Source organism: Phasianus colchicus, chromosome 6 (genome assembly GCF_987193195.1).
Source record: "Phasianus colchicus chromosome 6, bPhaCol1.hap1.1, whole genome shotgun sequence".
NCBI lineage: Eukaryota > Metazoa > Chordata > Aves > Galliformes > Phasianidae > Phasianus > Phasianus colchicus.
The window spans coordinates 4577711-4596009 of NC_143441.1; the positions used below are offsets into that span (position 1 = coordinate 4577711).

General features: G+C 38.3%; 1 protein-coding gene across 1 annotated transcript in view; it reads left to right on the forward strand.

Annotated features, from left to right (window-relative positions):
- VPS41 (VPS41 subunit of HOPS complex) overlaps positions 1 to 18299 on the forward strand; it is a 107899-nt gene that overhangs the window by 7794 nt on the left and 81806 nt on the right. Inside the window, exons 3-4 of the mRNA XM_031599405.2 lie at positions 11159 to 11266; positions 14075 to 14152. Coding sequence (XP_031455265.1) covers positions 11159 to 11266; positions 14075 to 14152 — 186 coding nt within the window. The remainder of the gene's footprint in view (positions 1 to 11158; positions 11267 to 14074; positions 14153 to 18299) is intronic.

Sequence of the window (18299 nt, forward strand, 5' to 3'; positions counted from 1 at the left end):
AGCATCACCATTGCAACAAAAATTAATGAGTAGACTTGGCTACCGTAATTCAGTCCAACTTGCAGTTTTTTGTTTTCTGTCTGACCTTTTGTAAATCATTTCATGTCGTCATGCCTTCTGTCTTTATTATTGAATAACTCTATACTAGATTGCTTTTTTTTTTTTTTTTTTTTTTTAATTTCCAGTTTTAAAAACATAAGCCAGGAGAAAAATACTTAGGAAACATATTCTGTTTCACATACCTGAGCAGTCTGGAGAGACATTGCTTCTCCTTGCTTGGCTTTAAGTGACGTTGGCCTTTTAAATAGGGAGAAAGGAAGGAAAATACATATAAATTCCAAATAGAAAGTTATCCTCCTTATTAATGAGAAAATGTATCATGCAAATTATTTATCAATTTGAGTCAGTAGGATGAGCGTGGTAAATTATTTATTGAAGTTTAAATGGAATTTTTTCATATATTAATTAGAAAAACAAGTTTACAGTGACTAGTAACTAACATAATATACATCGTTAGAGGATTGACTTGCAGGAAAAATGGATTATTGCTAAATTCTTTTAATATCTTCTGGTTTTGGGTGAAAATTACATTCTTCATTTAATGAGCTATTAATATTAACCAAAGTACCTATTCTGCCTGTGTGTTGTGGAATACATAAAAAGTAAAAATACTGCTCAGGTTAGAGAAATGAAATGCAATTGCAAAGCTGGTGTGCTAACAGTATGCAGATGTGGCCTTTCCAAAAGACTAAATGCATTCATTTGGGTGGAATAATAACAGTGAGGGGTAGAAAATGGAAAGAAGTGGGAAAATTCAGCTGTGAGCCTTCTAGCTCTTTCACTGGTGAAAGTAACTTTAAAAATTACTGTTCCCAAAACCACACTGTAGGGCTTTCATATGCAGTACATCATGAGGTGGCAACTGCTCAAGTAGGGTTTGTGAAGGAAACAAATGCTTGCCCAAGTTCCTTACTCAGCAGAGGGAAAATACAAGTAGAAATGTGTAGTTTTGTTGAGAGTTGAACTGTTTGGATTTTTCACTCCTGGATGGACGTGGAAGATAAAACATCCTGTCCTGTGCTGCCTCTGAGTATGGTACGGTTGAAGTGGATGGACTGATCCTGTGGTGTTGTTTGTTTTGGTTTTTTTTTTTCATTGCTGAAGTGGAATAGTGAAAAAGTTTTCGGATGTTTTTTGCCCTGCACAAAACTATCAGTAAAAGAAAAGAAATTGGTGGGAGTTGAATTGGAACCAAGTCTTACTATATGGACTTTACTTCTTTTTCTATTACGTGCCATTTATAATGATTGCTCGTGTGCAGTATGTTGTCTGTGTTATTTCTGCTTCACAACTTGGCTGATGACCAGCTTCAAACCTGTGCGAGTGTATCTTCAATTGGTGTTCTGGAAATTTAGTGTGGCATTCTGCATACCACAACAGTTTTGAGAAGAAATAAAATGCTCAGTGCTTTGCTTTTCTTCCGCATGTTATTTCATACTCTGAATGCAGCCCTTTTTGATACATATTCACAGGCAGCCATATCATCATAATTCCTTGCTCCTGGTGTATATCTGCATTTTCCCAAAGAGGCTGAGGGATTAAATAAATCCCTGAAGAAAATGCATGGGAGAACAGGAAAAGTGCTGTGTGAAATTTAACACTGTAATCCAGATTTGCCAATTTTACAACCAGAGGATGGGAAGGTATTGGTGATTTGCCTTAGAGGAATCATAAAGAAGCTGGATGGCAGGTTATGCACTTCACTTCCTTCACTGAGCTAACATCACTGAATTTTCACCACCGAACTAGAGGAAAATGGTTTTTAGCTGCATAAGTCCCAAATGTGACTTCATGGTTTGGAATTTTCATTCTTTTGTCTTGTTGTTTTGAATATCAGTAGTTATGGAATTTCTAGTCCAACCAATTATACAGATAGGTAGCTCAGTCTTTTTTGGTATCTATTCTGAATGATTGTGGCTTTTATTCCAAGCTACTTCTTGCAGAGCCCGTGTTTACACAGCATTAAAATGCAGCAGTCTGTGTAACCAGGTCTTTTACAAAGATAACTGTCTCCCCTGCCCACCTCAATGATTTGCATCTTTGTTGATATTGTTACCAAGGTTGTCACTTGAAATCAGTAATTTCAAAATATGGCTTTGTTTTGAAGGAAACTGCCTTTTCAGTTTTTGGCTAGCCAGGCTAAGGAATTAGACATCAAATGTTTATAGCTTTCATTTGCTGCTGCAGTACCAGCATTTGAGTGGGTGACTTGAATCACAGAATCATAGAGTTGCTCAGACTGGAAAAATCCTTAAAGATCATCAAGTCCAACCACAACCAGTCCAACATACTGCCCTAACTCTAACAATCGTCCACTAAATCATGTCCTTGAGCAACACATCCAAACAGTTTTTAAGCACATCCAGGGATGGTGACTCAACCACCTCCTTGGGGAGCCTATTCCAGTGCTTAACAACACTTTCTGTAAAGAAGTTCTTCCTGATATCCAACCTAAACCTCCCCTGGTGCAACTGGAGGCCATTTCCTCTTGTCCTGTCACCAGTGAGGAGAGACCGATGTCCCTTTTGCTGTAAGCACCTTTCAGCTATAGGAAGAGAGCAGTAAGGTCTCCCCTCAGCCTCCTTTTCCCCAGACTAAACAGCCCCAGTTCCTTCAGTCTCTCCTCATAGGCCATATTCTCCAAGCCCTTCACCAGCCTTGCTGCCCTTCTCTGGACCTGCTCCAGCACCTCCATGTCCTTTCTGTACTGAGGTGCCCAAAACTGAGCACAGCACTCGAGGTGAGGCCTCACCAGTGCCGAGTACAGGGCAGGATGACTTCCCTGGTCCTGCTCACCACTGCATTCCTGATCCAAGCCAGGATGCCATTGGCCTTCTTGGCCACCTGGGCACACTGCTGGCTCACATTCAGCCCACTGTCCATCAGTACACCAAGGTCCCTTTCCACCAGGCAGCTTTCCAGCCACTCCTCCCCAAGCCTGCAGGGTTGCCTGGGCTGGTTGTGACCAAAATGCAGGACCTGACACTTGGCCCTATTGAAACTCACTCAGTTAACCTTGGCCCATTGATCCAGTCTATCGAGGTCCCTCTGTAGTGCCTTTCTGCCCTCCGGCAGATCAACACTCCCTCCCAACCTGGTGTCATGTACAAACTTACTGAGGGTGCACTCAATCCCCTCGTCAAGATGGTTAATAAAGATGTTAAATAGAAGCAGCCCCAATACCGAGCCCTGGGGGACACCGCTTGTGACTGGTTGCCAACTGGATTTAACTCCACTGACCACAGCTCTTTGGGCCCAGTCATGCAACCAGTGTTTCACCCAGCAGAGTGTATACCCAGGGAGTCTTACTATTAAAGACTAAGGCAAAGAAGGCATTAAGTACCTCAGCCTTATCCTGATCCTTGGTTACCATGTTGCCCTCGGCAACAGTTCTAGCTGGACTTTGGCTTTTCTAATTTTCTCTCTGCACAGCTTCACTACATATTTGTAATTGTCATAAGTTGCTTATCCACTCTTCCAAAGACTGTAAACTTTCCTTTGTTCCTGAGTTCCAGCCAAAGTCATCCTCCTCCTTCACAAGACACAAAGCTGTGGGATTATACTGGCACACCATATATCCCCCTCCTACAAGCACTGGCACACAGACTCCATACTAGTTACCTGAGTTACACCCCTCCTCCCCCCTTTTTTCCTAGTTTAAAGCTCTATCAATTAACCTTCCCAACTCCCATTGTAAGACCCCCTTCTTTTGGTGGGATAAGTTCTGTTGGTGGCCAGCAGACCTGGGCTCATGTAAATTGAGCAGAGTGAGCCAAGTATTATCCACTGGCCCTTCATGTTTAGTCCCTCATAATTCCCTGTAACTGGAGGGATAGAGGAGAACGCAATTTGTGCTCTTGAACCCCTTACCTGTTGCCCCAAGGCTCTGAAGTCGTTTTTCACAGTCCTTAGGGGAGCTCTTCCTATATCATCACTGCTTACCTGAAACAATAATAGGGGATAGTAATCTGAGGGTCGAACTAGGGAAGGAAGTTTCTTCCTTACATCTTTAGTCCAAGCCCTTGGTAGGGACCTCCCTCTGTAGAGGGTCTGGTCTGCATACTGGTCCTTCTGCTCCCTTTAGCAGAGAGTCACCAATGATAATGGCTCATCATTTTTTCTTTGCCAAGAAGGTTTTGATGCTAAGTGAGGACTGGTTGGACTTTGGTAACTCCACCAAGTGGGTAAAACCATCATCCCCACCTCTGTCCAGTTGTCCCTGCAGAGCACTGTAGCTGTTCTGCAGAGGGAGCTGGGGAGTCAGGGGAATCACTGGGAGGGCAAGCCTGCGCTGCTGAGCAGGGACCTTTAAGATGAAAGTCTCTTTGCACTTCTCATTTCTTAAACCAACTAATGCATTTTTAGTATTTTGTTAAGATTTCCATGTGGGACTAAACTTCAGTATGGAAGTTCTAGAGGGAAAGAAGTTTCTGTTCTCTCAGTCACTTCTAGCCTCAAGGGAGTCCAGTAAAGCACATAATATTTAAATTCAGCACAGTAAATAAGACAACAACTTGCAATAACTCTTTGTTTTAGATCCTTTACTATCTAGCAAACCGGGCTTTTGATGGTTAAAGGCTTTTGAGGAATAGGTTATATTTATTTATTTATTTATTTTTAAATTATTTAAGCATTTTTCTACTGTTAGAGATTGCACTGAGAAAAATTGAGTCAGGATGCTAATCCTGAAAATGACACAGGTAGTCTCTTTACCATTGAGACAGGAACAGAAATCTGGAAATTGTAATATAGGGTGGAAAAGCAGTGATGATGAAGTTGCACTTTACTGTATTTGGATATTCTACTATGATTCTCCTTGTTGGCCCTGTGTCACTTGTCTATTGAGCACAAGTGGATATCTGTCCCTTAACAGTGGATAGCAGCGTATTTTCTTCTGGTTTTGCTTTGGGATTTGTTTTTCTTTTCTTTTAAAAGAAGGTAAAATGAAGAAATAAGCAACCGGGAAGATCAGGAAGACTGGGATTCTGAATGGCAATCTCTGTTTCTTGATTATACAAAATAGTGACCCAATACTATTTTTACAATAATGGAACATAAATATTAGCTAGAAAAGCACAACACAAATAATTGCTGTTTTCATTGCAAATAAAGATTGTCCTTAAATGATTTTTAACAATAATTGGGGTCTAACTACTCAGTATTATTACTGAACTTGGGACTTGGAGACTTGGTCTGAAATGGAGATTGAAGGGATCTCCAAACTCTGTTATCACATTATGATGTTACTTAAATCATCAACAGACATTAACAATTTGTTAAAAGCTGCCTTTTTATAATTTTTAAAACTGCTTTAAGAATATTAAATCCCCTGCTTATTATGTCCCATACTGTTCCTTGGTTTCACTTTGTAATTCACTAGTTGTATTCCCATGTCTTACAAATGGGCAATGTTCTCTAGCATATGTTATCTTTTTGTAACTCTTTGTGAAATACAGTAAAGCAGGAATTAAGAAATGATTAAAGACATTCCTGGGATGCTACTGGAGAAGTTTGTGTCTGATAATCTGGATTACCAGCTTGTCTAGGCTGAGTGTAGGTTAAATATGGTCTGGGGGCTGAGCTCATGCTAAATACAGTCTGGGTAATGAGGACTAGAGATAACTGAGTGATAGAGCAGTGAATCTCCTTTCCTGAGCCTCTCACTACAAGGAGACTGTTTTCTCTAAAAATTTGTGGGAATGAGGCTTAGCAAACCTGAAATCAGATTTGTTTATGAGTCAGTGCTTTGATATCTGTTGAATCTGAATGAAGGGAGATAAGACCGTGAGAAAGGTTTGGGATCTGAGCTGCAGAAGATAAAAGACTGAAAATAATCATAACATTTTGTTACTGGACCAAAGGAGATATTATGGTCATTATAGCCAGTGTAAGAAATCTCTAGGCGTAGTAATGAGGTGAAATCAATAGTTTTGTTTTATCTACTATGTTGTTGGGCATTACGAGCTTCCTCATACGTCTTGCAATAGCCTTGCTTTTCGGATCCCAGTGACTCCAAGCTGAGCATTGTGCAGCCTTCCCAGTACATTCCTGCCCTGGTACAGGAAAAGGAAGCGCTTGCCCATGGCCTGTGGCTCAGGCACATTGTGCAAATGCCTGCTGATAGCGCAGCTCTCAGAGGTGCTGGAAGGTGTTAGAAGTTCCTCCCTTCCCTCTTCTCAACAGGGTACCACCCTCTCCAATGAGTACTCATTAGTCCCATGTCAGCTGGGGGATTTGTAGAGAAAAGACGCTCAAAAATAAAATGTATAAAACCATTACAGCCCTCCGATGAAGACACCACCTCTATAAAAAGCTAAAGCTTGGAGATTTTTATCCTTTTGGTCAAGAAGCTGCTGAGAGAGCCTAGATTTGATCAGAAAAGCAGTAGGTGATCTTACTAACTGAGTTCTATATATTTTTCTGGACTTTGTGCTTCGGTATGTATAGAAGAGAATTAAGTAGTTTTCCATGAAGACTGCATTCTGGGACTAGAAGCCTTTTTATATATTTTATTTTATATTTTATTTATTATATATTTTATTTGTTGTCAGATAGGGGGTTGGAGATTCATGATCCTTGAGATCCTTTCCAACATTGGCCATCATGTGATTCTGTGATTTCTGTAGTAAGTGAATTAAATACCCTCAGCAAACTACAAAGGATGTGATTGTTTAAATTTTGCATAATGGAGGATGCTCTTTGAACCTCAACCCCAAAATAAATGGAATTTATTTCTTTGGTTTGACTCAAGATTGTCACAAGTTTGTGAACAAACAATTCTGGAGCTGTAACTAGTCAGTTTAATTTCTTGTTCTGAGTGAAAATTGGTTTTGGAAAGAAAATAATTTCCTAATAGATTCTACATGGGCTTCCACAGATCTGGCCTGCGTTAAATGTCAAGAAATGCTGTCTTTGCAATTGGACAGCAAAGCGTTTCTAATGTCCCCTAAGCTAGAAGGAAATGAGGCAATGTAATATTTTCCTTAAAATTTCTCAAATTGTGATGAATTTGAAAGTATGAAAATGAGCTGGGTTCTTTTTTTTTTCTTTTTCTTTCTTCAAGACACGGCCTTCTGAGCCTGCGACACCAGGGCTGTGTTTTGTAAGATGTGAGTGTAGCTCCTCTGAAATTACTGGAGTGATTAACTCGGCTGCTTTTCTCTTTGAATTTTAATGGTTTGCAGGGTCAAAACATGAAGGTGTAAACAGTGCTGGAGTGACCACCTCCAGTAATTGGAATTCTGGCTGGAACTGGATGGGCAACGCGCAAGCAAAGATGAAGGGCACTTGCCTTATAACGTATGCACCGTTTATTTCCATAAAGGCTTTGGAAAACTTAGAGGACAAATCGTGCAGGAAGGATGACACTTTGCTGTCAATGCCCGTAACATAATTAGAGTATCCACAATCAGCAGAGCATGCAGTTCATGTGACAGACTGACCTGTGGGCAGATCCGCCGCTGCAGGAGCAAATATGGGCTAATGGAATAACTCCAGGAGCTGCCCACAGTTTCCTTCTGGATATTTTCTTTGCCAGGATGAATTCTTGGATTATTTTCTCTACTCAGTATTTTACTGCAGTTGCTCCTGTAGGCAAAGCTGGGGTGAGAATATTTGAAGAAGGCTGTAAACTTGCATGTTGAAAGGCAGATTGCTTCCCTCGCGGTGATAGTGGCCCTTGGAGGACTTAGTGCACACTTGCAGCACCCTTCAGTTGTATAAATCTGCTCCAGATGACGAGTTTGGAGGAAGCTCCCTACCTACTAGACAATGGGCATGGGAAGAGCAATTTCTCTAATTGCAGAAATTCAAAAGCAAGAAGGGCCTTTAGCAGGAGTAGGATTTAGATTGGTCTGACCGGCTAATTAGAATATTTCTTTCAACTGGAAACATGCTTCCCACAGGAAATGGCTGTGGATACTTGGAGCAAGTTCTTCCTAGTTCTTCTTCTCAGCAGCAACAGGCAAAGAGAAAAATAAAAGGAAAGTGAGTTTCAAATTAGTGATCCTGTGGTTGAAAAATGGTTATTATTTACTTTAAAGCAACCCAAAGCTAGTTGCCTCTTGTCAGCTCCGTGGGACTCCTGCACTTTCTGAATTTAAATCTGCCATGTGTGGAGCACTTTCAACATCTTGTGTAGTGTGTATTTCTTTTCCTCTCAATATTTGACAAGAATTTCAAGATCCTGGGCTGTTGTGTTTTCTTAGGCAGCCTGTGTGGAAGGATGCGTTTGGCAGCAGTACAAGAGGCAGTGCTATAAAATTTATTTTCGAACGTTTAGATTCCTCTAGGATGGGTTTAAAGGACTGCTCTTTAATTAAAAGCGCCGTACACTTAGTAAAAATCCATGTTAGTTGAGAAATTGATTTTTGGTGGGTCTTTTTTTTTTTTTTTTTTGCTTTTTAAAGGGAAGCTTGAGTTTCCTTGTCTGGGGTAAATGTCACTCTGCTTCTATGGCGGCTTTGCTGTGAGTCAGGACTTGTACTGTTCCTCCAGGTTGTCATAGAAACGCAGCTAACTGTCAGCTCAGCTCAGGCTGCTGATGGTTTTATTTGTTGGTTTTCAGGATTATTAAAATTTAACAAAAATTATTGATTTGCTTTTTATTAACAACGGCTCGTGTTTACTTTAGAAGTTCAGACTGCATAGAAGCTTTCCCTGAAAGAAAAAAATGCCATAAAAATGATTAAACTCTGATACTCTCAAGAAGGGATCATCAAATGCATTTAATATATGGGCTGGGGTCTGCAGCAACGGAGAAATCTCGCATTTTTTGCAAATCACCTTTTCATATCACTTTGTTTGCAGCCAAGTCATTGCCTTACCTTCCTCCCCTCCCCCCCCCAATGTTTCAATTCATCTTTTAGCTCGACTTTTACTTAACATAAAAGATACCTGTCAAGAAAGCGTGAAATGGGTGCATCATTGTGCCTCCTATTTGAGGTTTCATTTTATTTACTTCTTCTTGAAGCTTGGCAGAATGCTTCAGTGCACTGACTTCTGAAAGTATATATTTTTTTTTGTATATGCATGTGCATATGGGAAAAATTACTTAGTTTTCACTCATAAATAAGACAGGCAAAACTTATTTACAGTGACTTTATCTAATGGTCCATGGATGAATGCTTTTATGCAAACTACTGAAGAGGCTAGAATTAACTTTTCACATTGGTTGCACATTTGATGTCCAGACTTCAGCAACATGTGGGATCTTAGAAAAACTAGATGGCTGGAGTTCAATTTTGACTTTTACAAATTTATTCAGAGATTACCCACACATTTCAAGTGTAATCTTTGTGAGCAGTGTATAAAATGCAGTAATGTATTAATTGCTGTAGAATGGATGCACGCTTCCTTCCTCCTTCCACCACTTAAAGCCTTTTTCCTTTGACTTTACCTCCTCCTGCACCACTGTAGTCATTTATTAAGGATCTGTGGGCACAAGTAATTTGGCTGATTTATATACAGCCCTGTAATTTAACATTGTCATTCTGTCTGGTAACAACTTTGTTCATTGTTGGGCTTACTGAATAAAATTGTTTCTTGGTGGACATTTTGACACCTCACTTCAGACTGCTACGTCATGGGCTGCTGACATCCCTATATTAATCTCATTTGTATTCTGTCACAAAACTCTGAAATAACATTTCAAAAGATCCTTTCTTTGCAGTGTGTTTCTATAAGCCTGGTGCTTAATACTGAATGTTTCCGTAGGTCCACATGGCTTTTTTTATGTTTTGTGTGAGAGTTTGTGGATATTAATGTGTGTGGTGAAAGCAGATGTGGCAAAGGCAACTTAAACAAAACATTAATGTCTCTTTTCCCACAGTCATTTTTCAGATCATTAGTTACAAAAAGACATTGCACAGAGAGAGTTTTTCTGCCATTGACTGACACTGTTCATTTTTATCTTTAGTCCTAGGAATTGGAAACCAATGGTTTGTGGGAAGTAAAAGATCTGCATTACTGGGGCTCTCACTGGCATGCTTTGGAAAGTGTTTTGTGTGAGAAATACATTCAACGTTGATGGATTAATTAGAACTAATAGTGTATGTAGGAGATTATTATGAAAGGCCTACTGCTTCCCAGTGTGAAACAAGTATATGTATGGGTCTGTGTAGGTCTAGGCAGTACAGGAGAACTGTGGCTTATTGAAACTCATGATTACTTGGCATTATACTTCAGTAGACCATCGGTTACAGATAGATGCCTGTGGCACAGGACTACTTTGCACCTTGATTTTCCTTTCCTCAGGAGACAGTATGCTGCGTGATCAGTGAATTTGCTCCTTCTGCTTTTTACCTCAGCTTCCTCTTTGCTCACTGTGTGCCACTTCCTTTGCATCTAGGTAGTGATGGATGATAATACCTAACACACTGGAAAAGAAAAAGAAAGGAAAAGTTTGATACTTAATGCAGATGATAGAGGTGACCCATAAGAACATACCAAGTCCGGATTGTCTTCCCAGATACTATTGCAAAAATATGCTTTTTTTTAACTAACAAACCATTGGTGTGCCTTACACAGTTGCCTTACTTCTAGTGGATTCTTGTTTTTGTTTACAGCATTTTGCCCCTATCCTTCCTACAGAGAAACTTCGTCTTGTGAAGGTCCTGAAGTTTATTGTAACCTGCATGCTTCAGCTTAGACTTAAATGTGGCGATGGTAGAACAGTTTATTTTATCACCATTCATTTTTCCATATCCATCTCTTATATTTTTCTTCTGAATTGGGAATGACTAATTTTATGTAGCAAAATACACGGACATTTTTTTCCATGCTTTTTTAGAAATCAACTAAATGCCTCTTAGACTACAGCTGAACTGGTATGCTATTAATACAGCCTTTGTTTGCACACGGAACTTTGGAGTGAAAAAAAAGATCAGTAACAAAAAAGCACAACCCAAACTCTGGAATGATAAAAATGTGTAAGTTTGGCTTTGGATTGTAATGGCTGTTGTTAAGATATGATAGTGATCCATCTGTGCCTGTTGCTGTATAACAATTCTGGGATATATTTGCATTTCTTTTTATTTAAAATCAACTTCTAAATTTTTTTTTGTTTTCCTCCCTTCTATTTATACCATTCTAAACATAGGAAGATGAGAGTGAAGAGGAGCCCAAGCTGAAGTATGAGCGACTTTCTAATGGAGTGACAGAAATTCTGCAGAAAGATGCAGCCAGTTGCATGACAGTGCATGAAAAGGTATCGCACAATTTTAGGGCAGAGATGGTACTTCTGCTTGGGTTTATGTATTTATCTATGCTTACAATGCACCAGTATGTTTATGTGTAGATGTACTGCCAGATTTAGAGGTGCAGTGGAAGTCAACAATAATGTGAATAAAATTCACAGTTAGTGGTGAACAGTCCTTCCTTTCATGGTGAGAGAATGCGGTCAGAATTCAAGATGCAGTAATTTGTTAGATGCTGTGTTTACATAAGCTTCTGGGAAATGCTTACTAGATTTAATTATGGACAGTATTATGAACAACAACTGGGATACAATCCCAACTTTTCTTCATCCAGAAAATGAATTGTCACGTAATATGTTTATTTCTACAGCCTGGATCTCTGAAAACAGGTTCATGCAAAGGGATAGCTCAGCATATATTCAGCTGTGGAAGATGCCTGAGTTTCTGTTTACATGATGTGAAGAAAGTAATCACAGTGTGTTGTTTTTCTTAATGCTCTAATACTGTTTCAGATGTACAAGAGAATGAAAGGGAAGAAGGGATAAACAATGCAAAGAAGAAATTTTATTAAGAGCTGTTTCTTTGTTCTTACCATAAAGGAACTTAAGTTGTACTTTGATTTCAATAATTGTTTTATTTTCTCATCTTTTATAAATACTGGGGAGAGTTTTAAAATATGATGAATGATGAAGAACATCTGAAAGTGTGAGATTTGTCATGATTTGTCAAGTAACTATTAGTATGTAAAACATAATTGTTGCTTTCTGAATTAATTATTTTTCACAGCCACTAATAACTCCTTAACATTGATTGTTGAGGGACCTATCTGTTATTTGGCTACCTTTTTAGACTGACTCGTGCTGTGCCTCTTGTACTCAAAGGACTGCTGCCACGGCTCAAGAGGCTCTTAAGATGAGGCGTGTATTTTAACTGTGGGAATTAATCCAATAAGTCTTCCGAAAATGTTTTTTGACAACCTAGAATTAAACAGATATTTTGAAAATTGACAAGCATTTCTTCCCCGTATGCGCCACCTTTCTGAGATTCAGGTGAGTTTTGAAAAGCAAGAGATAAGCAGGATTCTTCTATAAGGACGTGCACAGATACAGCTTTAACTACAGCATCACAAAGAGTGGCAATACAGGAAAGCTGTTTAAGTATCCCAACACTTTTAGTTTCCCAGCAAACTGTATACACTATTTATGAGAAGGATCAATATGGTTAGAAGCTAGGTACTGGAGCCTGTTATGTGTCTGAAATATGTCTGCTACAATAGAGAACTTAAAACTGAAGGTGGGTTATAGGTGCTGTTGGGGTGTTCTTTGGTTTGGTTCTGGTTTTTTTCCTGCTGAAACAAGAAAAGCCCTGCTAAAGACTCATCATTAATAAAATTGCATCACACTGTGTAAAATATGTCTCTGATTAAAGCTGTTGAACTTTGCTGGGAATCCTGAAAATCTGGCTTCTGTTTTCAGACTAATTTCCCCTCAGAATTATTTTTTTCTTTTCACTGCTAAAGCATCATATTTTCACCAGGCTTGCTGTCTGCACTGGATGACTAATCGTCATGGCACCTGGTGCATTCAAGCAGGCCTGTGCAGTGGAATAGTCATACCTAGTTATGTCTGCACACCTGATGTTTTATTAACCAGTATTGATTTTTTTACCCGGGGGACTTTTTTCTTCCTGAAAAAAGGCAACCTTGCAGGAGTGAAAGGCATTGCAGGGAATGAATTTCTAATGAACCCCTTCTTTCCCTTTTTTGACTCCTTTTAATGTAGCTTCATATTTTAAGTGCCTGAACTGAAATTTCATTTTAAGCAATTCCATTTTGATAAATCCTTTTAAACCTTGACTTTCTGTAAGGTTATTTTTTAAAGATTGTGCTGCCTGACTGACACGCTTAGCAGTGCCTGTAAATTTGAGCATTTCATTATAGGTTGCAATGAAGCATGCTCACATGCAGTGAAATACAGAGAATTGAGGAGCCTAGACTATTTGAGTAATGCTGAAAGGAGGTGGGGGGGAATAAAAGAAACCTCTGTCATAAATCAAGTAGTACCAAAGTTCTTCCTTTCCAGCTTAGGTGTAGTTTGCATGGTTCAATTAACAGCAGATGTCTCAGAATCAATTGCAGTCTTGTTTGTATCAAAATAATTTTGTGATGGCATGCATTTATGTGGAGGTCGCTTTATTTTGTTACTTATTTTTAGAATGAAACTCTGAAATACCCAAGGAGAAGTGTTATTTGTATTGAGTCTGCCACATAGGAGTGTTACTAAGTGAAAGAAAGCAAACCTTGTAGTTGTGTGCTTAAAAGCAAGCAGAGACTTTCCATAATCCAGCAGTGTCTTACCAATGGCCTCTTCCTCTGTTTGAATGTTTTGCTTTTATGTTTGTGATGGGGGAATTAAAGCCCAAATGAAACCATGACAATTGAAACAAAGCTGTGGAAAGGATCCCAGAACTATTTCTGGTCTGTGTTTAAGTACTTGCTTTCACACTGCATTTTTAATTTGCTGCCACAGTCCATCAGGCAGTGCATACAGACTGCAGACACACCATTAGTTGTCAGTAGATGAGGATCCTCATGACTCATTCTGACAGCTAACTTGCACTATCACAGTAATATGGGCTTGAAGCCCTGTTTTATTCTTTAGCTGCAGTTAAAATAAGCTTTGTCTATAGCAGGTGTTTTGTTTTTTTTTTTTCCATCTGAGTGTTGCTTATCATTAATCTGTTAAACATCCCGGAGTTCATTTAGCATTGCTGTAGTTCTGGTTGTGGTGTCTTGAATAATCAATCTCTTTCTTTTACAGTTTTTGGCACTGGGAACACATTATGGCAAAGTTTATTTGCTTGATGTCCAGGGGAACATCACACAGAAGTTTGATGTTGTAAGTATGGCATTATTTACAGCACATCTACTGCATTGTAAAAAGCTGTGATGTACTAAATAATAGATACATTCATGTTTGTGCTACACCTGAAATTTTACTAATGTATTTCGTGACTCCCCACCCCCGCCGTAAGACAAGAGGCAATTTATAGCCCTTGGAAAAAGAAGTTGAACTGCGTGGTTTGTGATGAGCACGTCTCAGTTTCCATGTAATAAACTCTCTTTCTGAAAACAGAAGAGGAAATACATATTTATGATTGTAAATGGCTATTATTAATTATGTACCCCAGAAGCTCGTGACTTCCATAAGGTATGAGCCCGCTCATTAGGTGACTGTTGTCAGTTGTTAGTGTGTATGCTATCATCTTATCTAGTTGCCACAAGTAATTGAAAATTGATTGATTGCCTTGCTGGTTCAGTTTATCTACTGCAAATATATAACGCTAATATTTTATGTGAATGTTTTGAAGCTTGGACTCTTAAGGGATTGTATTGATTGAAGGAAGAAGAGGCAGACTTCTTTTTTTTCTTATTTTGGTTCCTGATATTAGGGGATGAATGAAGTAGTCAGTTTAAAATTGTGTTCTAGAATATTAAATGGTTTTTTTTTTAATTGTACATATTTGTTGATATTTTTTTTTTTTTAATTTTTGCTTTATGTTTTTTTACGTATACACACACATCTTTTTCAGTGTCCTCTTTTTCCACGAGAGTCAGAGGAAGGGAACTGGCAATTATTTTTTTTTTCCTCATGCTATTGTCACAAAATCTGGTAGCCAAGCATCAACTTTTCATAGCAGTGTCAGCACTTGTCAGAGTATCCATTGCAAGGTGTTGGCATGTTTGCAGAAAGAACGTATGTTCTAAAGCTGACACAGCTTGCTGCATAGGAAGGGTGAAAGGTTTTGTTCATAGTTTTGAAAAATCTAATTACACAATTGTTGTGCAAGAGGAAAAAAGTCTCAGCCAAAATGTAGCCTCCTAGGCACAGGCTTTGCAGAAAACTTTATAAATAGTAACAGTCAAATTAACAATGATCTTACTGGGCATTAATTAAAAGTTAACCTAATGATGTTCTACAATTTCTTGTAACTTTTTACTTTTCTTAGCTCTATAGCAGTGATGCTGACTGCAGTTCAAAAGAGGAAAGACTTTGATGTCTCCAATTGGTGGTTCCAATTAGATTATGTGTATGTTACTTGTTAACTTTGTCTTCAAATAATCTATCGGGGGAAAAAAAAAACAGATTAAAGTGTACCTGAATTCTCTCCCATCACTGCAATAAAAGATTTGACTCAAGAACTTGCTCAAATGAAGTTGACATTTTCTCTCGAGGCAAGCATTAAATGCCTTAGACTTGTATTCATTCCAATCTGTGTCAGGTAGTTGAAAGAGTTCATTTGTAGAACTGTCTTTTTTTTTGTGGGTGCAAGACCAGGGCCATCTTCCTCCACACTCCTTCCTAAATATGAAATTTATATCCTTCTGTAAAGATGCAGTGTACAGCAAGTCATGGGAGATGTTGTCTACTAAAGAATCTAAAACAAAATCCCTGGGTTCTCTTTGTACCCACCCACTCAAATCTGCTGTTCTTGTTTTCTTCATTATTGAAGCCCTATCAGGAGCTGCTGGAAGGCTCGTTTCTTAGGATGAATTTAGTATTGGTACATATAAACCACTGCTCTACAGCTTTTATGGTATTATCTCCTTTCTGAATCTTTACTGGCTTCAGATAAATATTTTTGTGCCATGTCTGATTATAGAGATAAAGTGATTACTTCTTTTTCAATTCTTTTTCTTTAGATGTAGACTAGAAAAAAAAGTGTTTCTTGCAGTATATTCTTCATATCTGTCTGTTGTTGGTTTCTTGTTTATTTTGTTTGTTTCTTTTCTGGTAATATATGAATCTCCTGTGCAAAAGATAGTTACATCAAAGATCAGATGGAAAGGGTGCATTTTGTCTTTTTCATAGTTTGAAGAAAAATAATTTCGATCAAGGAGCACTTCTAAAGTTGCATTCTAAAGAAAAGGTTTACTTTGGAATTACTAGGTGTTGTAGAGCAGAATTAACTATGTGTGTGTGGAACAAGGCAGCTTGTAACATCCTTTTCTGGTTAAACAGAGAGGGATTTTTTGAATGAATGCTGTCAGCTGTTGAACCAGTAGAAATAGTTTGTTTTCTACTGGCTGCTATATGTCAGAATATTTACCTTCTAACCTGAACTTCTAAAGATTTTGGACTACAGATTAGAAGGACAGGCAAAACTCTTGATGGGTTTTTCCTTCTCTTCTTCCACTATCTGTTTGCTGTCTCTCCTCCTTGGAGATTTCCATTATAGCACTGCTCTATTGTGAATTGCAAACAAATATTTCTTAAAGAATTAGAGTCACTTCATGGACTCCATAGATGCAAAACATTATCTTGTAATTTCTCTATAGCAGGGAGTTTTTTCTTTGATTAAATTTTCTCTGGTTCTTCATTGGGTCCAGAATGAGAAAATTGCATCTGAGATGTGTTTCCATTCATGAGTGTAAATACAAGATAATGTTTACTATCTTGCAATAGTAAATAGGAGAAAGTTCTGTTGTTACTAATTTCTAGAAATTTGTAGTGCTTAAAAATTGTTCCAAGTAAATAAAATAGTGTTTTGTCAAAGAGACATGACCTTACCTCATGCATTGATATCTTGGGCAAAAGTTCATAGTAAATATATGTTGAAAATATCATTACTTCTCTCTTAGTCCTCTTGATTTCCATTTATCTCTCTTTATTTCTATTGAACAAATAAATACAAATTTTGTTTTTAAGAGAAGTCTGATTCCATTCTATATTGGCTTTCATTTGATTTTGATCCCAATTGTGAGACAGATATAAAGACTGACCTCAGAGGATTTACTTACTTCTTCATGTCATACGTGATTATCGTGTCTAGTTTCTGTGAACATTGAGAGAGAACTGACAGGTATGTTGCAGAATCTCCAAGATAGCCAGTTTCTGGATCATGATCTTGAAGTCTGAATTACACAGAATTGCAGAGGTTGGAAGAAATCTCAAAAGATCATTAAATTCACCTCCCTTTGCTAAAGCATGCACCCTACAATGGGTCACACAGGTTGGTGTCCAGATGGGTCTTGAATATCTCCATAGATGGAGACTCCCCAACCTGTCTGGGCAACCTGTTCCAGTGTTTTGTGCCATAAAGAAGTGCTTCAGCATGTTTGTATGGAGCTTCCTTTGTTCATATTTTAATTAATTCAGATATCTAAAAAACAAAGAATACCTGTTTGGTTAGTTTTTTTTTATAAAGAAACCTGTTAGAACATCATCCTGTAATACTGATAGAATACTTAGGTTGTTCTGTTGCTGAATTGCAAATATTGTTTCTAGTGCTGCAAAAGCTTATATTCATGTACTCCATAAAAATTCTCGAAGGCTTCTGTGAAACTAACCTCGAATGGCTTAGAAGTCTTTTCAGATCAATCTTTCTTCTATCCTCTGCCAGGTCAACTAGTAGTTTTTTCAGGTTTGCAACTCCTCTTTGCAATAAAAGTGAAAATGTGTGCTTTGAAACCAGTATGGGAGATTTTTAGTTTTTTGAGAATTATAAGACAGGAATTTACTGGTGTCCCAGTCACCACACTTGTGCTCTTACACGATCTCCTCTCCTGCAGCCTAGCCTGTTTTTGTTGGTTTTTTTTAGCTCTCACCAGCGTGCCTGTCTTTGACAATGTCAGTCGCCTAAGATTAACTGATATGCATCCTCAAATAATGTATGTTTGACAAACTGGTGTTCTGTTGTACTAGGGTTCAGTGCTTTGAGTGAGATGAAATGTGTCAAATGCACTGAAAATTATTACTAAAAGGCAACAAGAAGGGGGAAAAAAGCCTGCTAATGCCACTGACAAAGGATGATGCAGGACTGATTCACAGCATGTTAATTTCAAATGCCTCTCCGTCTTTCTTTTCCTCTTAGACTGTCTACAATTTATTAATATAATTATTGCTTCAACTGACATCTTGTGGATTAAGGACTTGTAGATATGAAGAAATCTGTACAAACATGTTTAGTTAAGTAACAAATCAAAAACCTTCCAAAAGGCAAGAAAATGTGTACTCATTCTGGTCTTCTAATAAACATCAAGCT